At 35.8% G+C, this 25,848-nt stretch overlaps 2 protein-coding genes across 3 annotated transcripts in view; both read right to left on the bottom strand.

Annotated features, from left to right (window-relative positions):
- The window catches only part of LOC108032927 (D(3) dopamine receptor), a 148,919-nt gene that overhangs the window by 64,574 nt on the left and 58,497 nt on the right, over positions 1 to 25,848 (bottom strand). The window contains exon 1 of one of the 2 annotated variants that reach the window (XM_050889517.1): positions 24,109 to 24,247. The exons of the other annotated variant lie outside the window; for it this stretch is intronic. The gene's annotated coding sequence lies outside the window, so the exon portion shown is untranslated. Of the gene's footprint in view, positions 1 to 24,108; positions 24,248 to 25,848 lie in introns of those variants that run through there. 2 annotated transcript variants of the gene reach the window in all.
- On the bottom strand, positions 2,359 to 4,504 carry LOC108032849 (uncharacterized). Its single transcript, XM_050889520.1, has one exon. It carries the CDS (start codon positions 4,454 to 4,456, stop codon positions 2,465 to 2,467), a length of 1,992 nt encoding a protein of 663 aa, XP_050745477.1. The 5' UTR covers positions 4,457 to 4,504; the 3' UTR covers positions 2,359 to 2,464.

Below are 25,848 nucleotides of genomic sequence, written 5' to 3'. Positions count from 1 at the left end.
CGTACTAACTGTCGGATACTTTCCGAAAGCGTATACCAAAACCTGGAAAACCGGCGAAAGTCTGGTCTTGAACAGGCTGCTCACCTACGAGAATGTCACCAGTGCTATTCCGGAATTCCTGTTCGGCTTTCGTCTTTTCCATAGAACTCCAAAACAGTTGCTTTTCTTACAGAAGATAACTGGGTTGCTCTTCTTATCGCTTAATATCTTCCAAATCGTAATTTTTATGACAAAAAGTATATATATATACTCGTATATATTAATTTATATATACATACATATATATCAAAAGTTGAGTAATCTCAAGGGCTATAAGATTTAAAATTTAAAAAGAAATAGTTCGATTCAATTTTGAGAAAATAATCACAAAGTGGTTTTAAAAAAGAAAAGCCGGGGTCATTTTTCCCCACCGTATCCAGCAGCTCCAATTTTCAATATTCACTTTTACACTTTCACCGCTTTTTCTCCAAAACGAATTCATATTTCTAAATCTGCATCATCATGCAATCTTCTTAGTTTTGGTACATTTTGATTGGGGTATAACTCGTTCCGATCTGACCATCATGGCAGATTTTTAATTCTGCGGCTATATATCCTCTTTCTTGCCATTAGGTATACTGCCTTCCACAGTGATAAAAAAATGTATTGGTCAAAAAGCATGTCTTCAAATTTGATTTGATGGGTGTACATTTTCCAGGAAAACTATTTCTTTCTTAGATTGATCTAGGACTCTCGTCGAATTTAAAAACCAGCCCTCATAGTTAGCATTTGTTTTATTTATCTCTTTACTGATGCGAATTCAATTTGACCACAACTTGATCTTTTTAGGTATTCTCCTTTATAGACCATATGAGTAATTCCTTTCTGATTTAACATGTAAAAAAGTTTTTAGTTTTTATATTTTTTTTTTATATATCGTGTATTTAGATTTAAAAAGTTAATAATCTAGATTAGATAAAACATCTAATAATGCGTTGTCATCTCCATCATCCATCAAAGTAAAATAATGGTTAGTTGATGGCGGAAAAAATCTCGTTAGGAAAAACCTCGTCTTATTGCCGGGATAGGTCGTCGTCCAATTGAAATTCCTGTACACACTGATATTTATTTTCGCGCACATTGTGTGTGATGAAGGACACCAAAAAATCCTGTGTAGCTTCCCACTCCACACTATTTTGGGTCGTAGGAGGTGATCAACCGAATCTTCTGAATCGGAAACCTGCACAAGGTCCTGATCCGAGATTTAAATTATTTCAACATCGGAATCTTGCGAAGGTGGTAAATCCAGGTTGTCAATCTCAACCTTGTTTTCCGAATCGATGAATTCTACGGTTAGGTTAATGGGTATGCGATGACGATAACCGCCGACACCCTAATTAGTTATGCCCTCACTAAAATCAAACAAAAATTTTGGGAAAGAAAAACATTTTCCATTGGAATAATTCTCTGCTTTAATAGAAACTTATATCCTTCAATAACGTATACATTTGGAATACATAACCATTAGAAAATATACCGATTTTTTAGTATCCAAATATATTGTGTGAAATAATTTCCGACTCTTATGGCCATTATAAATCGTTTTATTTAACAAACAAACTCAAATGCCAGTAACGTTAATACCATGTTTACATTTCTGGTTATGATGAAATAGAGAACATTTTTAAATTTTTAAATTCAAATCACGGCAGATCCAGTCAAGCAGATAGTAATACTTCCGACAATGAAAAAATAAATTTCCAGAGAATGAAAATACCGTAGATAAAAAACATTGTCGAAATGGCTAATCAATTAAATTCAATATACCCATCAGTTCCAATGAACAGGGACCATTACATTTTAAATAGCAGGAGTTATATAGAACATTATTATTATTCCTACCCAGATTAGGATACAATAAACATTCAAGCCGCACCAAAACTTGAGAGCCCCAGGCGAGCCCTGAAGTCCACTAAAGAAAACACAAGACCTCCAAAGCGATCGCTAGTCCGCTAACGTAAGCATAACATTTAAATTTCAAATTTGATTTGTAAATTTCATCAGTCTATTTTCCGGAGCATCAGCGCTTTTCCTTTCTTTTCAAGGCATGCTTATGTTTCATGCAGCGTCAAGGAACGAGAGCAGCATCTAAAAAGGTAGTTGGTATAGGAAGAATGCAGTCTTTAAAAGATTTTAGGCAATGTGGCCGAGCAAACTTATTATCTAAGAAGGCGTTTAGTAATACAGAATTCGAAACCCACTGTTCTTCTTGTTTAAAGTATTTATGCAATCATAAGCTTTTTTTTTATTGATGGGTTAAGATTGTCCACCGCCACTGCTGGCGGTCAGAGACCGCATATTAGAAAAACACACGATAAATACATTTTAATAATTTATTTTACAAGGTGATATTTTTAGCCAGAATCATTATGACAATCAACCAATTATTATACCTGATTTTCTCTGTACCTTGTTATAAATTATCTTATTCCCACCAATAATAAAAATAATACCAACCTATGCTCCACCTAAATCGTAAAGGTCTACTATAACTGTTATAAGTATAGTAATAACTATTGGAAGAATAGCTACTACCCTCGTCGATTTCCGAACATGTTGACTTTTTGTTACGGTCTATTTTGCATTGCTGGCATTTTCTTGCACCATTCTCTGTCCAGCAAGAAGTACATACCTTAGTCTTCTTTCTCTGATTTGTTTTACACTTCTCAGATGATTTCCTTTCTTGTTCTTTCCTTTGCTCCTCGACTTTTTTCTTTTCCTCTTCTCGCCTCCTTTCCTCTTCTCGCCTCCTTTCCTCTTCTCTTCTCTTCGCCTCCTCTTGTCTTCTTTTTTCCTCTTCTTGCCTCCTCTTTTCCTCTTCTATCCTCCTTGCCTCCTCTTGTCTTATTCTTTCCTCTTCTCTCCTCTTCGCCTCCTCCTGTCTTATTCTTTCCTCTTCTCTCCTCTTTGCCTCCTCCTGTCTTATTCTTTCCTCTTCTCTCCTCTTTGCCTCCTCCTGTCTTATTCTTTCCTCTTCTCTCCTCTTTGCTTCGTCCTGTCTTATTCTTTCCTCTTCTCTCCTCTTCGCCTCCTCTTGTCTTCTTATTTCCTCTTCTTGCCTCCTCCTTTCCTCTTCTCTCCTCTTTGCCTCCTCTTGTCTTATTCTTTCCTCTTCTCTCCTCCTTGCCTCCTCCTGTCTTATTCTTTCCTCTTCTCTCCTCTTTGCCTCCTCCTGTCTTATTCTTTCCTCTTCTCTCCTCTTTGCCTCCTCTTGTCTTCTTTTTTCCTCCTCTTGTCTTTTTCGTTCCTCTTCTTGCCTTTTCCTTTCCTGTTCTTGCCTCCTTATTTCCTCTTCCCTCCTCTTTTCTTCCTCTCGCCTTCTTCTTTCCTCTTCTCTCCTTATTTCCTCTTGTCTTTTTTGTTCCGCTTCTTCTCTTCTCTTTTCTTCCTCTCGTCTTCTCTTTTCCTCCTCCTTTCGGCGTTCCTCTTCTCTCTTTCTATCTTCCTCCCTTCTCTTCTCCTCTTCCTTTCTTCTTTCCTCTTCTTTTTTCTTCTCTTCTTCCTTTTTCTTTAAGTCTTCCTTTACATTAACATTTATCGTAAGATTTATATTAATGTTCGTATTATTATGAAGATGAATATCAGTATAATTGTGGAAGTAGCCTTCGTCAACTTCGCAAATAAAATAGTTTCTAGTGTCGCACGGAATTGCATGGTACAGTCCGGCGTATATATAAACGCAGTGCGCATTAGCTTCCTTTTTCGGCTCGCCCTTGCCCCATTTTAAAAACGATGCTTCCTTTCCGGTGGACAAGGAAATCCACTTGTCCACGTCGACCAGATTGCAGTAGTCCAACCAATACCCACTGTCTTCAAGCTTCTGTCGGAGGAATAGCAGTTCAGTTTCGTTTTGGGGCGACAGCAGCTTACCGCCCATCTCACGACATTTGCTCGCTGCACTAAACCACGTCTGCTTAATGTGCTTTTCGATGTAAATTAACTTTTTACCCATCTTCTCAAATTTCACATTGATTGTCACTGTCTGACCCGGTGGTGGACTTTTTTTGGAATCCAGAGAACATTGAAGCGCATTCTGCACTTGTAGCAATGATTTCTCCAGGGATATTGTGTTGACATCCTGGGCTATCTTAGCCTGTAGCACCTTCAACTGATCTTCCATATTGCTCTGCAGGGCCTTCAAGTACTTGTCTCTGACTCCTTGGTGACCCTCAATACTTTTCAGTATGGTCTGCGTTTCGTTGAATATCCGGGAGTCGTAGGTGCTTTCTTTTCGCTTCTGCTGTTTGGCAATGTGTTCCAGCACTGGAGATAGTTCCACCAGACAGACTTCTCCGCGATCCTTCAGTGGATCGTGCGTTGGAATTCCGGGACACTGTTGATTTTCGGTGTTAGCTAAGCCTTTAGAAAAACCCCATGAAAGTAACGCGCACACAAAATGCGAGGTGTACTTGAACATGTTGAATTTTTATGTCGAACCGATCCCAGCTACCTTTTCAAGTTGCAAATATTCCCATGATCGGCTGGCATACCTTATTAGGAGCAAATTTTCCGGAATAATCGCATTACCAATGGCCCCATGACATTTTCTGATTTCATGCACTCTTAAATTTATTTTTAAGCAAATAAATATGTAACAGAAAAATCGTCCCAAAACAGAACTCGCCCTTAAGTTAAAAAAAAATCGGCTTAAATATAGTAAAAATATACTTCAAATAAAAAAAATCGCCACAAAAAAATATTTTGTATAGTAAATTTTTTCCAAAATGACAAATTTTGTCAATTATTTAAGTCGATTTTTTCCAAGAATATTTTATTAACATTTTCTGAGGCTTAGGGCAAAATTGCCATGTATCCTAGTAAAAAGTCATCTAAAATCGCCCTTGAAACTGTAAACGCTCCCTTGAAGTTAGAAAACGATTGCTATTTTTCCTACACTTGGGACGTTCTTAACTTGTGGGAAATTTCTGTTTTAGGTCGATTTTTCTATTATTAAGAAATAATTTTATTGCATTATTGCATACGATAGTTAATCGTAGACAGAATATATATAATTTCTAATGGTCAGAAACTCGTACTTCTAATTGTTACATACCTTCAAAGAATTAACAATGCTCTTATACTCTACGAGTGACGGGTACAATTAAATAGGGAATATTGTTGGCCAACAGTAAAGCCATTATAATTTTTGGAAGTTGGAATCATTGGGAGCCAGTCAAGCATTCATAACACCTTTCGCGTTTACAGCTCTTTCTCTATACACATTTTTATACCCTTGCAGAAAGTATAATGATTTCAGTCAGAAGTTTGCAACGGACTGATATATATATATTCTTGATCAGCATCACTAGACGAGACGATCTAGCCATGTTCTTCCCAAAAGTCTTCTTCAACTGCATATAGTATGTAAGTCGGAACCAGCGTGCGTGTGCGATCCGACAACAATACCTTATAGCTCCCATAGGAACTATCAGAGAAAAAATTAAAAAAACAATTATATCTTTGGTGTTTTTTAACATATAACCTTTTGGAAATAATATTTTGTATTATTTCTGAATTTGAAAATTTTATCAAAATTCGACGACGATATCATAATAGCTGCCATAGGAACGATCGGAAAATTAGTGGTAAAATAATATGAAAAAATTTTATCTTCGGTGTTTTTTAACATATAATCTCCTAAGATTGGAAATAACACTTTTTAATCGGTTTGAATTTCGATTTAAATTTAATCAAAATCGGAGACTATATCATATAACTGTCATAGGAACGATCGGAAAATGGGTGGGAAAATAATATGAAACAAATAATAGCTTTGAGGCTTTTTGATATATTATCTATAATATTGGGAAAATAATTTTTTATATTTTTACGAATTTCGAATTCAATTTAATAACAAGAAAGGAAGTTAACTTCGGCAAGCCGAAGTTTGTATACCCTTAGTTATAAAAATAATCAATTAAATTAAATTCGAAATTCTTAAAAATATCCAATTTTATATTTACAATATTATAAGATAATATGTCAAAAAGCCCCAAAGCTATAATTTGTTTCACATAATTTCCCACCAATTATCCGATCGTTGCTATGACAGCTATATGATATAGTCGTCCGATTTTGATAAAATTTTATTCAAAATTCAGAACTTATTTAAAAATGTTATATCCAAGCTTATAAATGTATATGTTAAAAAACACGAAAGATAAAAATTTTTTTTAAATTTTTTCCCCCATAGTTCCTATGGGAGCGATCCGGCTGGTTCTGACTTATATACTACCTGCAATAGAAAGAAGACTTTTGGGATAGTTTTAGCCCGATAGCTTTAAAACTAAGAGACTAGTTTGCGTAGAAACGGACGGACAGACGGACGGACAGACGGATATGGCTAGATCGACTCGTCTTGTGACGCTGAACAAGAATATATATACTTTATGGGGTCGTCTCCTTCACTGCGTTCTTGTTTAATATCAAATTGATGCCAAAAAATGTATCCTTGGTGTAGTGTAATTTTCAGCCACAAGTGGCTGATTTACGATTTAAACAAATTCTCTTGTCCAGAATTTGGATTCCTTGAAAGGACAACCCCGATATAAATTAGCCACTTCGGCTTACCGAAGGTAACTTCCTTTCTTGTTTAATATCAAATTGATCCCATAAAATGTATCCTTGGTGTAGTGTAATTTTCAGCCACAAGTGGCTGATTTACGATTTAAACAAATTCTCTTGTCCAGAATTTAAATTCCTTGAAAGGACAACCCCGATATAAATAAGCCACTTTGGCGACATTCGTGAAGTGGCACGTTTCTTCCCGAAGGGAGTTACTTCCGCGATCCGAATGCAATATCGCGGAAGAGCCTTCCTATATAGAAACTGCTTGCAGGGCAGATTTTGTCGAAGTGAGTTATAGGCTTAAGATAGGCCTTCTTATCCCCCAAATTAGTTTCACATTACTGCTAACTGACCCTATTGTCTTTTTGACACAAAAGGGGTAAAATGGATATTTTCGAAAATATCAAGTTGGCAGCACAATAGTGTCAAGTTGAAGTTCTTTGTATCAGAGATTTTTGACACTCAATGAAATGACATGTCACACACCCAAACAGGGGCATATTGATGATGACTTTTGGTTGGGCTCAGTAATTTTTTATAGAAAAATCTTGTCGATCTGTTTGTCATCATTTACCTATGCGCATTTGTAGTTTTTCTTTCATTTTAGGGTTTTTATAGAAGTAAGCATAGCTTACCCCGTACCCATATTGAACCCTTAGCTCTACCAAGAACTTACTGGAAGTTGTTAACTTGTTAACCGGCCGGAAGGCAACTCTCTCGGCGTAGTGGCCCTGCGAATATGTTTTAAGTGGCAGATCGGACACAGTCGTTGCGCCCATAGGCCAAAAATAGTTATAACAACAAAAATGTTAGAAAAGCCAACAAATCGTTTTTAAAATGTTAAAGCTTCTTCATGGAAAACTACATTTTTCTGGAAATCTAACGGTATTTCATAAAAATAGAATTATAGTTGTGAGCAGGACATCATTTGCACAGCGCAGCTTGCGCGCATCGCGAATACTCAACAAAACCGAACTTTGAAGTGGTCAGTTTTTTATTATTTATTATGTATCCAAATTTTAAATATTTATAATAGATTTTGATAGACATTATAAAAAACGTAATTGTTAAACTGTCTTAGTTATATTATTTGAAATAGTACATGTTTTTTGTCTATATTTTAAACGTCTTGTTTAGCTAAAGTTTTAGTAGTGACCCCACAAAAATCCACAATTAAATGTGTTTGCCTGGCTCTAAAGGTAATAAATGTTTTTGCACAAATTTGTGTTTATTAATAGTGTTTCATTTATTAATAGTTTTGATACATTTTTTGTTTATTCCCTTGCTTTTAACTTTAATAGGTTTTTCTTATAAGTGTGTGTTCTCACGTTTATATTTTCTTAATGTATGGTACAGCTAAGAGGGTAGCGCCATTGAAAGGCGAACAAAATTCATAAAAGGTAAAGATGCGAATTTTATTAAAACTGGCTATATTTTTGACAAGAGTGAAGTGTATAAGTGAATTGGGTACGTTGTAAAAGGATTGGAACGTTTTGGGTAAAATACAAACGAATGAAATCGTCAATACTCCAAATCACTCTTTCTTGAAACAAATATGAGTAAACATCAATATTTGCCTATTCGTAGTTTTGTTAATAGTAAGATTTCCTTGAAGTTACTATCAAGTTACCAAAAACTTCCGGATCACACGGCGTTTCGAATTGAATAACTTCAAGCTGATGTCCTTGAGTCCATTAGTGATGAATGCCTGGCCGACTTATAAGAAGTGGGGATTTGACGGCAGCACTGGCCGTTAAACATTAAACAATAACATTGATAATTCGAGTTTGTAATTGGAAAGTAATTTGGAATAATCCTGGACCGTCATCAACACGTTACTGCAGACCAATAAGGTAAAAATTCCAAAAGAAAATTTAAATGAAGATAAATACTTTAAATTCAGAGTTTCTACGCTGGAAGCATATACATGTAAAGTACTTACCAAACCTCGTTTACAATTAACAATGGTTGACGGAAAAGTCTGAAAATCTTTAAGTGAAAAATCTACTTGTAAATGCTATATATGTGACGCAAAGCCGAGCAAAATGAATGATTTGGAAAAATTCTTTAAAAAAATTCACAAAGAACATTTCGAATTTGGGTTGCACTCGGTTTTTTGAATATTTCTTGCATTTGGCATATAGATGCCTTCAAAAACTTGTCGAATATGTACCCCAGAATATAAATAATTATTTAGGGTAAGAAAAACTCAAATTCAAGCGGACTTCAGCGCCAAGTTGTACATGGCGACCAACCAAGGAGTGGAGGTAGTGGAACTTCTTATGATGGTAATACGGCAAGAACATTTTTTAGCTATACGAAATTGTCGGCTGATATTAAAGGATTGGATGCAAATGTTTTAATTAGGTGTTTCAATTAAGCATCTGGCTTTAAAATCAATTAGGAAAAATTTGGATGCTTTTAACTAGACACTGCAAAAATGCTTATTTAATTGTATCCATGGTATTACTTTCCAGCATCCGTTCACAAAGTTCTAGTCCACGGTTCTTAAATTATAATCTATGCCCTTGTTTCGATATAAGAGTTGTCGGAAGAAGCTGCTGAATCTAAAAGCAAGGACATAAAAAAATGTTGATAGTTTCAAACGAGAAAAATGATTCGAGTAGACATAAATAGGGATTTATTTAATAGATTGGTGCTAGCCTCAGAACCATTTATAAGTGGACTAAGAAATTCACAATGCACAAAAAAAGTCGCGCCATCCGTTTGTATGGAAGATATACGATACGATTTTTACAATGTGTTTAGAATATTTTTTGATAAAATTTCATTGTGATATCAGCATTAGAAATCATTTTGGCCGCGGCTCCATACATGCCCAACCATCGTGCAATGCCGCCTAATTTTCTCGCGTAGCAAGCCTGCTGGCGGCCGATAATGTGGCTTGATACGCATACGCAACGTCCAACGCAGACCATCGCTGTCAAGCAAGCGCCGTCTATTTGTTGTGTGCCGTCTATTTGTTGCCCATAATTGCAAAATAGTTTCATCGTGCACATCGATTAATGTGCTCCGACCAGCCAAGCCACGAGCTTGAACTGTGGGTCTCGATTACCCAGCTTTCTTCTTGGGGTTTCCAGTTATAGTTACGTTTAACAAGACTTGTAATTGGAAGCAGTAAATATCTACTTTTAATTTCCTCCTTGATAACTGAATGGTGCATAACTGAATGGCTTCAGTTTGGCAGGAAAAGGTTTTTGGAGTAAGTCAAGGACATCTTCTAGTTTGCAGTGAAGTCCACAATGTGCTTGAGCTCAGGTAATCCCTTAGCCTGTCAATGACAAAAACAAGGTTTGGTGTGTGTGCCCCTGTACGTTCGTCGGGAATTATTGCACTCGATAACTTTTGTTGACAAAGGGCTATCCTGGGGGCTTTTTGGAATCCCCAAATTAATTGATTGAATTTTGTGTAAATTCTGCACAAGTAATTGAATCTTCTGCGCTCAGTATAATTAGCTTAGCCAAGGAAGTGTTTGTATTTGCAGGCAGCTAGGGCTCCGCAGAAGCCACAGCTGCCACAGGAACAAGTGCTGAGCACTCGATAGTTAACTGGCAACGAACTGCGCCAGCGCCAGCCGTCAGGATAATAAGCCAGGACACGGAGTCGAACAGCCTAACCGCCAGCGGGCACATAAGCCGTCGGTGTGGTGTCAGAACTGTCGGTGGAAATCTGTTGAAAAGTGCAAAAATGCGACAGAGCCATTGAGGCACAACTACGAAAACTGTCAAGGGCGCGCAGGCATGAAAAAATGCTGGCAATGAAATGAATAATGTATGCGTATGCAGGCCCCTTTCACTCCCACCCACTATCGCCACACCGCCCACTACTCTGCCACCGAACGCGCTTTCATCCGCAAATTACCTGTCACTTGTGCTTGCCTGTGCGTGTAGCAGTGCACCAACGCTTTTCGAGGGCTTGCAGGTTCGCAGGACCAAAGGACTCGTGGACTGGCAGACTGAAGGTGCGAAAACGGCAGAGTGCAGGGGCTCAGCACAGACACTTGTGGCAGCTGCTCGGCCATGCACCTGCACCGGCGGAGGGGGATGCATTTAAGTTTTGCATTTGCCTGTCCTCCTGGTGTGCACCTGTGCGTGCAAACGCTTAATTAACACGCAATCATCAAAATGCCGGCAGCCATGGGTGCAGTTGCACGTGGAAAAACCGCTGCCAGAAGCGAAATAATAGAACAAGGTGGCGTCAGTGCAAAAATTATGTTTAAAAGGTACATAGATACAAATACTTGTTCCTGCCTCTTCATTTGCAAGCCTAAAATAATTATTTTTCAGCGTTTTCTCCCGGTGCATGTTAATAGAAAGGAAAGTAAAAACATATCAAGTATATGCCAATTAACTTAGCAGACAGTGTGTGGAGAATGCGCCAACATGCAGGCCAATCGGAGGGAGTAATGCATGGAAGTTGGATCCTGATCCTGGCCCATCCTCCTAAATCAATAGGGCTTGCCAAGTGGCCTTAGGGGAACTATTCCCACAAGGGGTTCGTTGCTGCCATAAATATTTCTCCGGCTTCAGGGTTTTCATCGCATGTCCATATCGCGCCTAATCAAGCACCTGAAAGCCCTTCCGAGAGCCCTGAATACGTGCAAGTGATTGGAGAGGTCGGAGACCGAATTAAGCCAATAAACATTTCAAATGATGGACCACATGGGGCTGCCCAGTTTTTTTAGCATTTGACGCTGAACGGAAATCAAGAAAAGAGGGCGAAGAAAATATTAAGACAGCATTAAGTTTTAAGTCTAATATCTTTCTGGGCGCCGTTTTGTCAGCGTTCAAGGAACTGTTCTTGAAAGCGGTAAAAAAGATTTTAACACCGAAAAAATTTTAAAATTTTTGTTGTATCTTAACACTAAATAACTAATAATATTTTGTTGCCTCTTTTTGCCTTCTTTTAAACGCCATCCGGTACACCACTGAGTCTTACTCCATTTTCTTGGTAGTCATAATATTTTTGCATGCAATTTGTATACCCTTTCAGAGGGTAAAATTAAGAAGAAAAAATTATATCTTTAGTGTTTCTTAACATATAAACTCTTACGCTTGGAAATAACATTTATATAACATTAATAAAAATTAATTCTGAATTTTAAAATAAATTTTATCAAAATTCGACGACTATATCATATAGCTGCCAAAGGAACGATCGGAAAATTGGTGATTATTTCTTATAACTGCAAGGGTATACAAACATCGGATTGCCGATGTTACCTTCCTTTCTTGCTTTAAGTAGTTTTTATTTTTATTTATTTTTTATTTCAAAGATTGTCGTTTACGAAGTGCTCGAAGGAAACCAGCCAACAGTCTGTCATTTTAATCAGCTGGGAAGGAATAAAGGAGGGGACTGCATAAGGTGATAAACGATTCATTTTTGTAACTTCCGCAAAAAACGTTTGGTCGAAAATCGCTCACTTTTTATACCCTTGCCGAGGGTATAATGATTTCAGTCAGAAGTTAAGGAGACTATTCCGAACCCATAAAGTATATATATTCTTGATCAGCGTCACTAGACGAGTCGATCTAGCCATGTCCGTCTGTCCGTCCGTTTCTACGCAAACTAGTCTCTCAGGTTTAAAGCCATCGGGCTGAAACTTTCCTAAAAGCCTTCTTTCTATTGCAGGTAGTATATAAGTCGCAACCCGCCGGATCGGCTGGGAATATAATTTCGAATTCAATTTAATAAAAATCGGACTACTCTAAAATATAAATGGTATAAATGGTTTAAAAAAAAACAATTAAATCATGTTTTTTAATAACAATGAAGTCAGCAACAATTCTTGAAAATTTCACATGGTGTTACAAAAGTTGATTATTTCCTTTCTTTTCTTGTTTTTACCAAAGTTTGATTTAACTGACATCCTAATTTCGAATTATTGAATAACAAGAAAGGAAGTTAACTTCGGCAAGGCGAAGTTTGTATACCATTGCAGTTATAAGAAATAATCAACATTAGTAAATAATTTGTTTCCCGATCGTTCCCATGACAGCTTATGATATAGTCGTCCGATTTTGATAACATTTAATTCGAAACTCTAAACCAATTACAAAATGTTATTTTCAAGCGTAGGAGGTTATATGTGAAAAAGCACCAAAGATATAATTTTTTTTATATATTCCGACTAAATTTCAGATCGTTTCTATGACGGCAATATGATATAGGCGTCCGGTTTTGATAAAATTTAATTCGAAATTCAGAACTAATATATTATATGTTAAAAAAACACCTAAGATATAATTTTTTTTTAATTTTCCCCGATAGTTTCTATGGAAGCTATAAGATATAGTTTTCCGATCCGGCTGGTTCCGACTTATATACTACCTGAAGTAGAAAGAAAACTTTTGGGAAAGTTTCAGCTTCAAAACTGAGATACTAGTTTGCGTAAAAACGGAGGGACAGACATCGAAAAAAAATACAAAAAAATAGTAGTAGTCACCGCATCCTACAAAAAGATCATCACCTTCAAGGTAGCCTTGAAAAAGAAACGGTGTCAATCTCAAGTGGCGCAAAAAAAATCAAATACCAAAAATTGATGAAAAAGATCTCATTTTTAAGTGCATTTAATTGCTTGATTTTATTTTCCACTCATTTTCGCTCTGGCACTGCTTAAAGACAAACAAATTGAAAAGAATTGCTAATTTACCCACCACCTTTTTAGGCAATATTACCTCGTGAATAAATAACTGGATTTCTTATTAATGTTACCGTAAATACGTTTTCGACACGATCAACATTTTTTTGATTAAATCTTCTATTTAAAAATTGTTTTATTTTTAAGTTGTAAAATTAAAAAAAAAAAATGTTTTTTATTCGGGGACAGACGGACGGTATGCTAAATAGGAATATATTCACGTTGTTTAGTCGGAAACGCCACCTTAATTGCGTTGCAAACCTCTGACTGTAATTATAATTTCCAATTTTTTAACAATTTTGAATTGACAGAGTTGACAATAAATTGCTTGGAATATTAATAATAAGAATAATTTTATTATTTAAGCTAGTGTCTTCGTATTTCTTTGTTGGTAGCAATAGCTCTTGAAAATATATACATATTTTACAATGCTTCCTCAGCATATCAAGCATATATCAGCAATTCTACAACTTTTCTTGCCATATCAACCCCTGCATCTTTATAGATTTTAATAAGCAATTTTTCATTAAAAGAGCTGAGCTAAAAGTTTTCCCCCTGCCGCGTATGCAACACTTTGCTGTTACTTTGCGCTGCATACAATTACATAATTCAATTAAAAAGTTGATAATGTAAACGGGTTGCTGGGTTCTGGAAATGCCAATGAACAATTCAATTAAACGTGACCCACACGCTGATTTCAGAATACAACAAGAGAGTTGTGCTTGAAATTTCACTATTAAAGCAATGGTTCGATTTAATCAAGTTTTGGCACCTCGATAAATATTGGCAGATAAAAAAAAAAACAAGAAAGGAAGTTAACTTCGGCAAGACGAAGTTTGTATACCGTTGCAGTTGAAAGAAATAATCAACTTTAGTAACATCATGTGAAATTTCTAAGGATTATTGCTGACTTCAACGATATTAAAAAAACATTATTTCCCTTTATTTAGACAATTTTTTGACATCTATATGTTAGCGTAGTCCGATTTTAATTAAATTTATCTCGAAATTCTTAAAAATATAAAAAATTATATTCCAAATATTATAAGATAATATGCCAAAAGCCCCAAGCTAGAATTTGTTTCATATTATTTTCCCACCAATTTTCCGATCGTTCCTATGACAGCTATATGATATAGTCGAAATTCAGAACAAACTAAAAAATGTTATTTCCAAGCTTAGAAGGTTACATATATGTTTAAAAACACCAAATATAATTTTTTCATATTTTCCGACTAATTTTATATTACCTGCAATAGAAAGGAGGATTTTGGGAATGTTTCAGCCCGATAGCTTTAAAACTGAGAGCCTATTTTACGTTAAAGCGGACGGACAGACGGACATGGCTAGAAATACATAATAATATATACAATAAAATAACTATGGTGAGTGGTTTTGGAAGTGTTTCCTATAAAAATCACAACAGAAGTCCTGAAAAGGAAGGGTCCAAAGCGGCCCACAAATCAGGAAACAACACTGGACATAATTCATTACGTTACTTTACTCGTACAAGGAGCTTGATCTGTCATGCCTGGTTTGCCTTCAGACTGTCTGGCGGCATTTGAGTTGTTGACAAATTATTGTGGACCTTAAATTGAATGCAAATCTTTTGTATAAAACACTGCCTAAACCGATCAGCCACCATCAATAATCGGTGACCTTTTTGAGAGGGCCAGAACAAGGTTGTGTCTTGGATTTTGTCATCATTGTCATCAGCTTAGATGCAGCCATTTCAATTCGGCTAAGAGCTACGAAAACCCTTTCAGGAATCGACAAAAGAAGCCTGTCTTTGAACTTTTTCTTTTTGTGCTTACTGCCAAAACTTTTGTCGCTGCGAACCGTAGACAATTTTTTTCTTGAACCATTTGTCCTTGTAAGTTGACATTGGCATAATTAAAGTCTTCGGTAATGAAAACATGTCCCTCCATTGGAAATAAGCAAAACAACATTGTTTGGTCAAAAACGTTTATATAATATAAAATATATTTTCATTTTTATAAAAATAGTATAATATATGTGTACAGATTAATATGAATAATGAACACTTGCAGCTTCATCTCCTAAATTTAAGATTTAGCAAGCTTCATATTCCACATTAGAAATATTTTCTTTGCTCTATTATTATTAATTATTTATTATTATTATTTGTTTTCAATCATTATTTATTATATATTTAGGCGAAAAAAAAGCTACAATACGTTATCGTAGATTACAGTTATGTGCAGAAGTAAACGAAATTTAAGTTTCGACAATTGGTTAAATTTGATATGATTGTTAGGGAACATACATGACTACGTGGGCGGCAGAAAAATGCAGGCGGTAAGGACGTTTGTGGGCGTTAGAATGGGTGTGGAAAACTGTTTTTTAGGTCTTTCTATGTTTTTAGTCTATCTTTATTTACGAGACCAATACATTTCAATTTAACTGTAGACCACTAAAACTATAGGAACGACGGTATTGGGCGATTTGTGTGCGGCAAAGTGTTCATGTAAACTTTTTTTAATCAATCGATATATCGATACCTACAGGAATTGGCGATACCAATATATAATAGGTAAGATGAAGCTGTACTAGCCACAGTTTTGGGCGGTTTGAAGCTTAGAAATTGAGATCAGAAATCCCAAATCTTTATATTTAATATATATTTTTGATCAGGATCACTAGCCTATTCGATCTAGCGATGTCCGTCTGTCTGTCTGTCCGTATGAACGCTGAGATCTCGGAAACTAAAAGAGCTAGATTCCTGGGAACATTCCTGGGCTTCCCACTCTAACGACCACAATCCGAAAAAATCTGTAGCGCCTACAGTTTTTATGATTGAAACACAATTTTAACTTAAATGTATTTGCCTCATCAATACCATACAAGAAACGTGCAACGACCACTCAAACGCCCAAAACGGTTAAAACGCTTAAGTCTGTCTTCCGACAACATAACATCTACTAAAATAGCTCGTAGGTGGGGCCGTAAAATATCGCTTGCTGCGTATATGTCCCCATTCCCCTTTTGCTCCCTTATACAGAGTAAAGGGTATATGATAGTCGAGGGACTCCACTATAGCGTTCTTCCTAAATTACTCATGAAGCAAGGGAAATGGTATTGTTTTAAACAAAAATCCGGCAATGTTTATATACTTTTGTATATTTTGAGTTACGCTTAACCAATTAAGGTGATATATTTGTTAGTTTACAGCTAAAATGACTCACTTTATTTTGGAGGAATTGAATGAGTATATTGTGTGGTTCTACTCCGCAAACTTTGAAAATGTAGAATTTTGTAACTATTTGATATAGTAAACACTGTAACAAATCAGACACAAAACAATGACAAATATAACTGTTACCGTTCAAACAATCCAAACAAAACATTTTTGTACTAAATCCATTGTAAAATACGTTTAATTTTATTAATAAAAAACTATTTAATCCTCAGAATCCTACCATTTAAGGCCTGATCATGTATAGTGTTGTGTTTAATAAAAAACTTACACGTACAAACACAAAAAATATATATATTTTGAATACGATATATTTATCTCTCAGGTTGTATGTACAATGTACATAAATATATGGTTTATACTTTATGCGCACTTGGCAATTATAGTCGTCTGCCAATTTGATAAGCCAATAAGTAGAGTTCCGTGCCTAACAATTGAGCTTCTTCTCTGATTTCTGATTTGATGATGAATATGTTCATGTCTTTTGTTGTTTGACCCAAAGCAGAAGTTATGTGAAAGGCAGGTGCAAATTGGTCTTATTGTTAAGATACTTATAGGGTTTTGCCGTGTCACGAAACACGGTTTCTAATTTTAAACCTAATTTTATAATTTTTATAAAATTTATAATTTGTATATATAAAGTAGCATATAGATCACATTTTTTAATGTTTATTGGTAAGCAAATTCCTGAACTAAAATAATTTTTTAAAGAATTTCTACATGATTTTTTTTTTTTGTGAGGATAGTAAAAATTAACTAACCTGGATTACTTAAGATGTTGGGATAAAAGACCCCTGTCGTTAAGCATTATTCTTGTGAGAATACTTGTCAAATGACACCCTTTTTGTTAAAAATCGTTGCCCCTTTCAAAAGTTATTCCTGAAACAATGGACTTTTCAAATTCGATCATTTTTGGTATTAGGATGGATATTAATAATAGAATTGCAGTTGCATTTATACTATTAGAAAATAAGCAAAAATGTCGGCGCCAGACAGGCTTTTATAGTGGGCCTGTGGGCGTTGTAGTGGGCAAGGCAGAATGCTTAAGTAAACTTTCGGTCTTCCGGTCCCTAAAGAATCAGAGTGCCAAATCCCAACTTTCTAGCTTTAAACAAACAGTCTTGAGTAGATCGACACGGTTTCATGTTAATCGGAACATAAGTTTATAAATCAAATTGCTTAGCTAAATACGGGTAAACAATGGAAAGAAAGAGAAACTCGACGAACTAGTTTTCTTTAGTTTTAAAAATTGGTTGCATTTGTTATTTAAAAATTATTCCAGGTTTTTAAGAAAAGCAGACCCATAACCATTTGTGTTAGGTTTCTTTTTTATTTTGAAATTTTATTGAAAATGTTAGTCTTTACATCTTAGTTGAATTTTATAATTATTTTGTTTTTGAAAACTGTTCGTCAGAAAGCATGTAACAGGTAAAAGGAAGCTTTCCGAAGGAAGCTTTTCCCATAAAGTATATATATTCTTGATCTGAACCATTTGCCGATTCGATCTTGCCATGTTCGTCCGTTCGTATGAACGCTGAGATCTCGCAAAGTATAAGAGCTAGAATATTCATATTTGGCATGCAGATTCTTGGGCTTCCTACGCAGAGCAAGTTTGTCAGCGGGGTGTTACGCCCACTCTAACGCCCACAAATGGCCAAAACGCTAAAAAGCTGTCTGCCGCCCACATAACATCTACTGAAAAAGCCGGTAGGTGGCGCCCTAAAATATTGCTTTTCTGCTAATAAATCGTCATTATCGTTTTGCTCCCTTAAGCTGAGTAACGGGTATATGATAGTCAAGGCACTCGACTATAGCGTTCTTCCTTGTTTTAATTCCACTCGTGTTATTCCCGACTTGCTTCTTTTTTGCCGGGAAATTTTCTCTTCGTAAACTTTTTTCCCTTAAATGTGTGGCTCTTAAATAATGGTTAAGCGTAGCAGGGAAATTTACAGTCCCTTTAGAGTTCGCAAACATTTAATAATTATGAATTGGCACTTTCTTAGTAATAAAGCAAAAACACGACATATAATGATAAAATGATCTTAGGATAGCACCTGCAACTAACAACATTTTGATGTAAAGTTTAGTAACGGAAAAGCACAACTACGTAAAATTTGTCCTTAATGACTAATATATCAGAACTAGGGCTATGAAAAAAGGCTAATATAAGTTACCACAGCTTACTGACCGCGGATGTTTATATATTAAAAGAAATGGTGTTTAACTTTAAGGTCATTTTTCTTAGAATTCTTGCTTCCTTCTGTCCGTCGGTCCGTTTCTACGCTAAATAGTTTCTCAGTTTTAAAGCAATCGGAATAAAAGACAAAGTTTCTATACCCTTGCAGGTCGTTTCCAGGTCGATTTATATTTTTTATAAATGATAAATATTCCATTTAAACATACTACCGATATGTTTAAACGAATACGAAATGAGCAAACTGAAACACAAAATAAAGTCAAGGAATCATTTAAATTGTTAGTAACAGTTCTACATATGATTGTAGAATTATATGGCATTTGGGCAAGGAAATTAATTATAGATGGATATTTAAAACCAAAACTTTCCATACCAAACAAAAGTTCCTGTTAACGAGATAATAATAGATTTATTAGATTTTTTCCTTCTTAAAAGGTGATTGTTCGCTACTTAAAATAAAATTAAATCATTCATAATTTCCACGCTTGGAATGAAATAAAAATACTATGAAATTCCCGTTCGCAGCGTAATATTTTCGATTTAAAAATTGAGCCAAGATCGATTCAAGCTCAAATTCTCAAAAAAATTTTCTCGGTTTGTGAACGCTCTTATCTGAGTTAAAAATGTTTACAAAACAAGAAAGGAAGTTAACTTCGGCAAGCCGAAGTTTGTATACCCTTGCAGTTATAAAAAATAATCAATAATGTTATTAAATTGAATTCGAAATTCTTAAAAATAAAAAAGTTTATATTCCCAATATTATAAGGTAATATGTCAAAAAGGCCCAAAACTATAATTTGTTTCACATTATTTCCCACCAATTATCCGATCGTTCCTATGACAGCTATATGATATAGTCGTCCGATTTTAATAAAATTTAATTCGAAATTCAGATCTAATTAAAAAATGTTATTTTCAAGCTTATAAACACCAAAGATGTTAAAAAACACCAAAGATAAAATTTTTATATCATGTTTTCCGACTAATTTTCCGATCATTCCTATGGCAACAATATGATATAGTCGTCCGATTCCGATAAAATTTAATTCGAAAATCAGAACTAATTTAAAAATGTTATATCCAAGCTTAGAAATGTATATGTTAAAAAACACCAAAGATATAATTCTTTTTTATTTTTTTCCCCGATAGTTCCTTTGGGAGCTATAAGATACAGTTGTCCGATCCGGCTGGTTCCGATTTATATACTACCTGCAATAGAAAGAAAGTTTCATCCCGATAGCTTTAAAACTGAGAGACTAGTTTGCGTAGAAACGGACGGATAGACGGACAGACGGACGGACAGACGGACGGACAGACGGACGGAGAGACGGACATGGCTAGATCGACTTGTCTTGTAACGCTAATCAAGAATATATATACTTTATGGGCCCGGAAGCGTCTCCTTCACTGCGTTGCAAACTTCAGACTGAAGTTATTATACCCTCTGCAAGGGTATAAAAATTTTTAAATTGAACTCACGGAGCAGGTCCTTAACATCTTCCCTGATTAACTTAACCGCCATTTCCAAAGAAAATCAATAGGGTAACTTACAGCGGCAGTGAGACCCAGCTCATTTCGAAAACTTATCGGAAAAAGAAAAGTGTTTGGTCTTTTTCCACCCTTACCCTTAGTTTCTCTTCCGCTTACCTGAAAACCCAGAGGAAGTGAGAAGATAAAATTCTCAAACTGAGAAGAACTAAGCTTCTTGTTGTATTTACACATTCCAGTCGATTAGCACTTATCGTTCTAAATTGTTCTACATGAAGAGGAACTATTATTAAACACACAAATCTGTAGATATATTTATATCCTTGCAGAGGGTCATTTCAGTCAGTGATTTCAGTCAGACATTTGCCAAGTTCCGACCTATTAAAGTGTATATATATATATATATCAGCATCACAAGGTGAGCCAATCTAGCTATGATCGTCTGTCCCAAAAGTTTTACTTCTATTTTACAAGTAAAACAAGAAAAAGTGCTATAGTCGACACAGTTTTGGATATTTTTGTTGGGCGTGGAAAAATGTGTGAAAAATGTTTGTGCTTAAACAATAGATATCGATCGCTACAGTCTTTCGCTAAATGAGGGCGTTAAAGTGGGCGTGGCACCCCGCTGAAACAAACTTGCGCTGCGCAGGAAGCCCAGGAATCTGCATGCGAACTCTCCTCTAGCTTTTATAGTTTCCGGGTTCTCAGTTTTTAAACGGACAGGCTGACAATGCTAGATCGACTCGGCTAGTGATCCTGATCAAGAATATATATACTTTATGGGTAGGAGACGTTTTTTTTTGCCTGCTACATACTTCCGAGGAATTTAGTATACCCTTTTACTCTATGAGTAACGGGTATAAAACTACTTACTAACTACTTTTTTGCAGGAAATTAAGCGCTTTTGTTTCAAAAATGGAGAAATGCACTTTCGACCGTTATGTTAGAATAAGCATTTATACATTTTACCAGTTTTTACCGTTTGTACTCAGAGAAGTAAATGTTATTGTTGAAAGCTAGAAATGCAATATACTGAATTTAGTATAACCACATTTGCTAATAGATTTTCACAAGGCAATCCACCGCATGCAAAGCTTTTTGATAACCCGCTAGTAGTAAAAAAACGTTTTTAATTAAGCAACATTGCCTCAAGCAACAACATCTGTTTAGTTTTTTGTTCTAAGGATCAAAGATAACAAAAGGATCGCAAAGTGAACCCCTCCCCACCAATCTTTCTACAGTAAGGTACAAATATTGCATACTTTACAACAAATACAATATATCAATCCTCTTACTGAACGAATAACAATTATGCAAAGTTTTTTAATAATACGGCCAAGCCAATACACCGGTCAAGGTAGGGTTGATGAAATGAGTTTAATATGAATTCCCTGTCAGATACTTGATGGCTAATAACGGCGCATTTTGGAACTCAGCTTACTTTCGAGTAAAATCCGTCTTTTGTTCTCCAACAAGGAACTACGCATTTAATGAATTTTAAACCCTTACAGAGAGTATTATAATTGTATTTACATATTACATATATTACAAACCGAAAGCACTTAAAAAAATGATTTTCATAACAAGCAAGTAAGATACGACAGAGGAATTATTTGAAATATTTTGCCAAATCAGGATAAACGTTTTTACTTATTTACCCAATAGTACTTTTAATGAAATAAAATACCGTTACTCTCAGAGTAAAAGGATATACAAGATTCGTCGGAAAGTATGTAAAAGGTAGAATAAAGCATTTCCGATCCCATAAGGTAGATATATTATTAATCAGAATCACTAGGTGAGTCCATTTAGCCATCCGCCTATCGAAACGCCTACCCACTAACGGCCAAAACGATTAAATCTGTCTGCCGCCCACGTAACATATGCTTAAATAGCAAGTAGGTGGCGCTTTACAAAATCACTTTGCTTCTTATGTATCCATTAAGCTGAGAAACGGGTTTTTCCTTGTTTTAATTAACAAATTTTAATTTTAGACACGCGCCTAAAATTTATTCATTTGCAATTTTTTTCTAGACAGTTTCCTATCAGAATCTTGAGTACTGCATTATGGCCTATTAGGACGGACAAGGGAGGTAAATAATAATTTGGTCGTATAAGGGTCATCTAATTCTTTTGACCAACGCCTTTTAAATCCAAGAACACTGATGGCTTTGTTAACAGTGGAATTTAAGTTTTGGGTCCAGTAGAACACCCAAATCGTTAACTAAATATATACGGTCGAGTGGCGTATTTTTAAGAAAGTAACTGATAAACGTAGGAGTACACCTATAAAAATACATAACGTTGCATTTAAGGCAGTTCAAATTTGAAAGGTTGTACTCACACCATCCATGAAAACAATCCATATCTGACTGAAAGTTAAATCCCGTCGCTATATCATTATGTGTGAAACAAAGCTTAACATCATCAGCATACATTAGTTCACGAGAATGTGTTATAATTGAGGGAAGATCGTTAATTAACAAAGTAAACGGCAAAGAGCCCAAATGACTACCCTGGGGCACTCCAAATGTCATGTATAACAACTTTGAAACAGCATTCTTGAATATAACCCTCTTAGTCCTACCATCCGTCGATGCCGTCGACTGCGTTTAGACGTACCGATAAAGGCAATGCGCTTGGCATTACCAAAGTTGTAAAACTTTTTCGGGACATTTGAAAATTCAAATTTACATCGATTTAATAGCAATGACTGTTGGAACATTAAAATCCGTTCGAGCCACTACATATTATTAAAAGTCTGCTGGCCTACCCGATTTTTTATACTTTTTATGTTTTTGGTTTTAGGTTTTAAGTCATTGAAGCGCTTTGGTAAACCAAGAAGGCCTGCTTAGGTTCGAAGGAAATTCCTTTTATTAAAAAAAAACACTTTTCAACTCCATAGCCAGATGTAAATTTAATAAAGGAAAAGCAGAACACGTCTGCACTTCATGCAGCGGCTTTATACTTTGAGGCTCGTTCCCTCGAAACTATGTTTTTTATTCGGCCGCCAAATTGCGAGCTTATTAAACCGATTTTCTTGAAGTAAAGCGTATTTTAAGACAATTTTATACTCCAGTGCGTCATTGGTCACTTTTCCGAAGAATGTCAGTTTTCACAGGTAAGTCTCTCACACCATTTATTTATAAAACTAACAAAAAAAAAAAATAAATAAGCTGAAAGCCTACCCAAATTTTGTCGCGGCCTTACTAAATAAGTTTTTATTACCTGCTAAAAGTAACTATAATTATATCCGTTACTCGTAGAATAAAAGGGAATACTAGATTCGTCGGAAAGTATGTAACAGGTAGAGGGAAGCGATTCCGACCCCATAAAGTATATATATTCTTGATCGGGATCACTAGCCGAGTCGATCTAGCCATGTCCGTCTGTGCGTATGAAGGACCTGGGGTTCCTGCGCAAGTTTGTTTCAGCGGGGTGCCATGCCCACTGTAACGACAACAATCCGGGAAAATCTGTAGCGCCCACAGTTTTTATGATAGAACAACATTTTTAACTGATTTGTCTTATCAACACCTATCAAAAATCCAATAAAATTTGCCACGCCCACAAACCGCCCAAGACTGTGGTGTCAGGCTAGAAACTATTTTTGTTAAAATTAATTTTTCTCATTAAAACCTTTCGATTGACCTAAACAAATATTTCCCACGCCTACTCTAACGCCCGGAAACGGCTAAAACGTCTAAAACTGTTTGACGCCCAAAATAGCCGGTAGATGGCGCCTTAGAACATAATTTGCTGCTATATAATATCTCCATTTTTATTTTTCTCCCTCAAGCTGAGTAACGGGTATCTGATAGTCGAGGCACTCGACTATAGCGTTCTTCATTGTTTTTAAGTTTAATTTTTAAAAGACTTATGGAATTTTTAATTTAAATGCCAAAAACTACATCTATTGTATTAAAAGTTACAACTTACAAATTTATTCGTGTCTCGTTCTATTTTGATAACAAATTTTTTTCTAATTCTAGGTGCAATCTCTCAGGTAGAGCCATCCGAGCCTCCGGAGAAACCGCTTCAAAACGCAATGAGGTGTGTGAAAAACTTGAGCTGCCTTAAGCGGAAGTCTTCTCTAAAATCAATAAAAGAAAATAAAAATTATATTTTATTATCTGTAGCTGCTAAGCGCTTAACCTGTGCTTAATCTGTGCTTTTTCCTCTTCTTTATCAAGCGCTCAAACTATGCTTTTTCGTCTGGTTAATTAAGCGCACAACCTGTGCTGAATCTGTGCATTTTCTTCTGCTTAATTAAGCGCACAAAAGGGTGCTTCAAAAGTCACAGAATCTGTTCTCATTTTCGAGCACTGCTTAAACAGTAATTTTCAAACAAATGATGAGCACTTTGTATTAATTCGGTGCTCATTCAGTGCTGAATGGTACTGCACGGTATGTTCCATTGCACATGGGAGCAGGGTATTTGTAGACGTCACAGCCGGCTTCGTGCTGATTGAGCGCCTAACGAAATTGTGGAACTGCAGGATATGAAGCAGCACCAACGTCACCTTCGAAACATCACCATAAATCTAGCTGAATGTGATTTCGGGAAGGAAATCGAATTCTTAGGACTTCTTATTGATGCAAACGGCATCAAACCACAGTCTATTTCGGCTTTCCTTATGTGCAAAGGTTCTTGGCAATTACTTAACTCCAATCCCTCGTGCCGCCACCATCAAGAATTCCAATAATGTAAGCGAACTTGCCCACCAAGTACCCACTACGCCACTTTTCTCTGCAAAAGCCAGGCGATTTACATAAATTCGTCGAGAGTCCGTTCTATATATGTACCATTATCAGAAACGCAACGAAAGTATATACGATCGAGAATTACTCGTATCATACCTGAGCCTCGAACCATTTCATATATGCTAGAAGAAAAAACATTTGATACTCGCACAGCTCAAATACCGTTGGTATACACCTTGCGCTAGAACCATTTTGGTCGGATTCGCATTTGGTTGAAATCAAAAATACTACCGCTGAGACACTTTCTCGCATCAACTATCAACCAAAACCAACTCAGCATCGCAAAAGTAAGTTGCTTGTAGGTAAAACCAGCCAGCATTCTTAGCTCTAAGAAATAACAAAAGTGCAATTTATTTAATTCTAGCGTGCGACCTTTCGTGTCAGCGCCTCTACGAAAGAACGTTGTTTTTCGACAAAATTAATATCTCAAGAACGGATCAGGATATTGTCTTTTCTGTCGCTGATTCGTCTAATCAAATTCATTGAAGAAATTATAGGATCAAAAGTAGCTGTAGCTCGATAAAACACGGTCAGCTTTTCAGTCCTAACTCATTTTCTTACGCGATGCAGACGATCAGATTTTGTTTACTAGATTCAGATCTTTCTTATCCGAAATTTCATATAGGAAAAACGGTCCTTTTTATGATATCACCGCCGTAAAATAACAATGCATAAACGCATGCAGGTAGTGGCAACCACTGGTATGAATCAATGATCATCTCGGCAGTTCGATAACACACGACTTAGAATATAGAAACATCAATTGTAAGCTAGCATGAAAGGCATATTAAAATTGTTCCTAAATTTGTAATAAGCTGTTCATCAATTATGAGGAAATGAGGATTTGAAAATACTCGACGAGTAGTATTAACGTCGTTGGAACTGCAATATACTTCATATCGATATTTAACGAAA

Source organism: Drosophila biarmipes, chromosome 3R (genome assembly GCF_025231255.1).
Source record: "Drosophila biarmipes strain raj3 chromosome 3R, RU_DBia_V1.1, whole genome shotgun sequence".
Taxonomy (NCBI): domain Eukaryota; kingdom Metazoa; phylum Arthropoda; class Insecta; order Diptera; family Drosophilidae; genus Drosophila; species Drosophila biarmipes.
Note: the sequence above shows the minus strand (reverse complement) of the source record. Positions and strands in the feature narration are given on the sequence as shown.

Coding starts and splice junctions, on each gene's coding strand:
- LOC108032849 (XM_050889520.1), bottom strand. CDS start 4,456: ATGTTCAAGTACACCTCGCATTTTGTGTGCGCGTTACTTTCATGGGGT.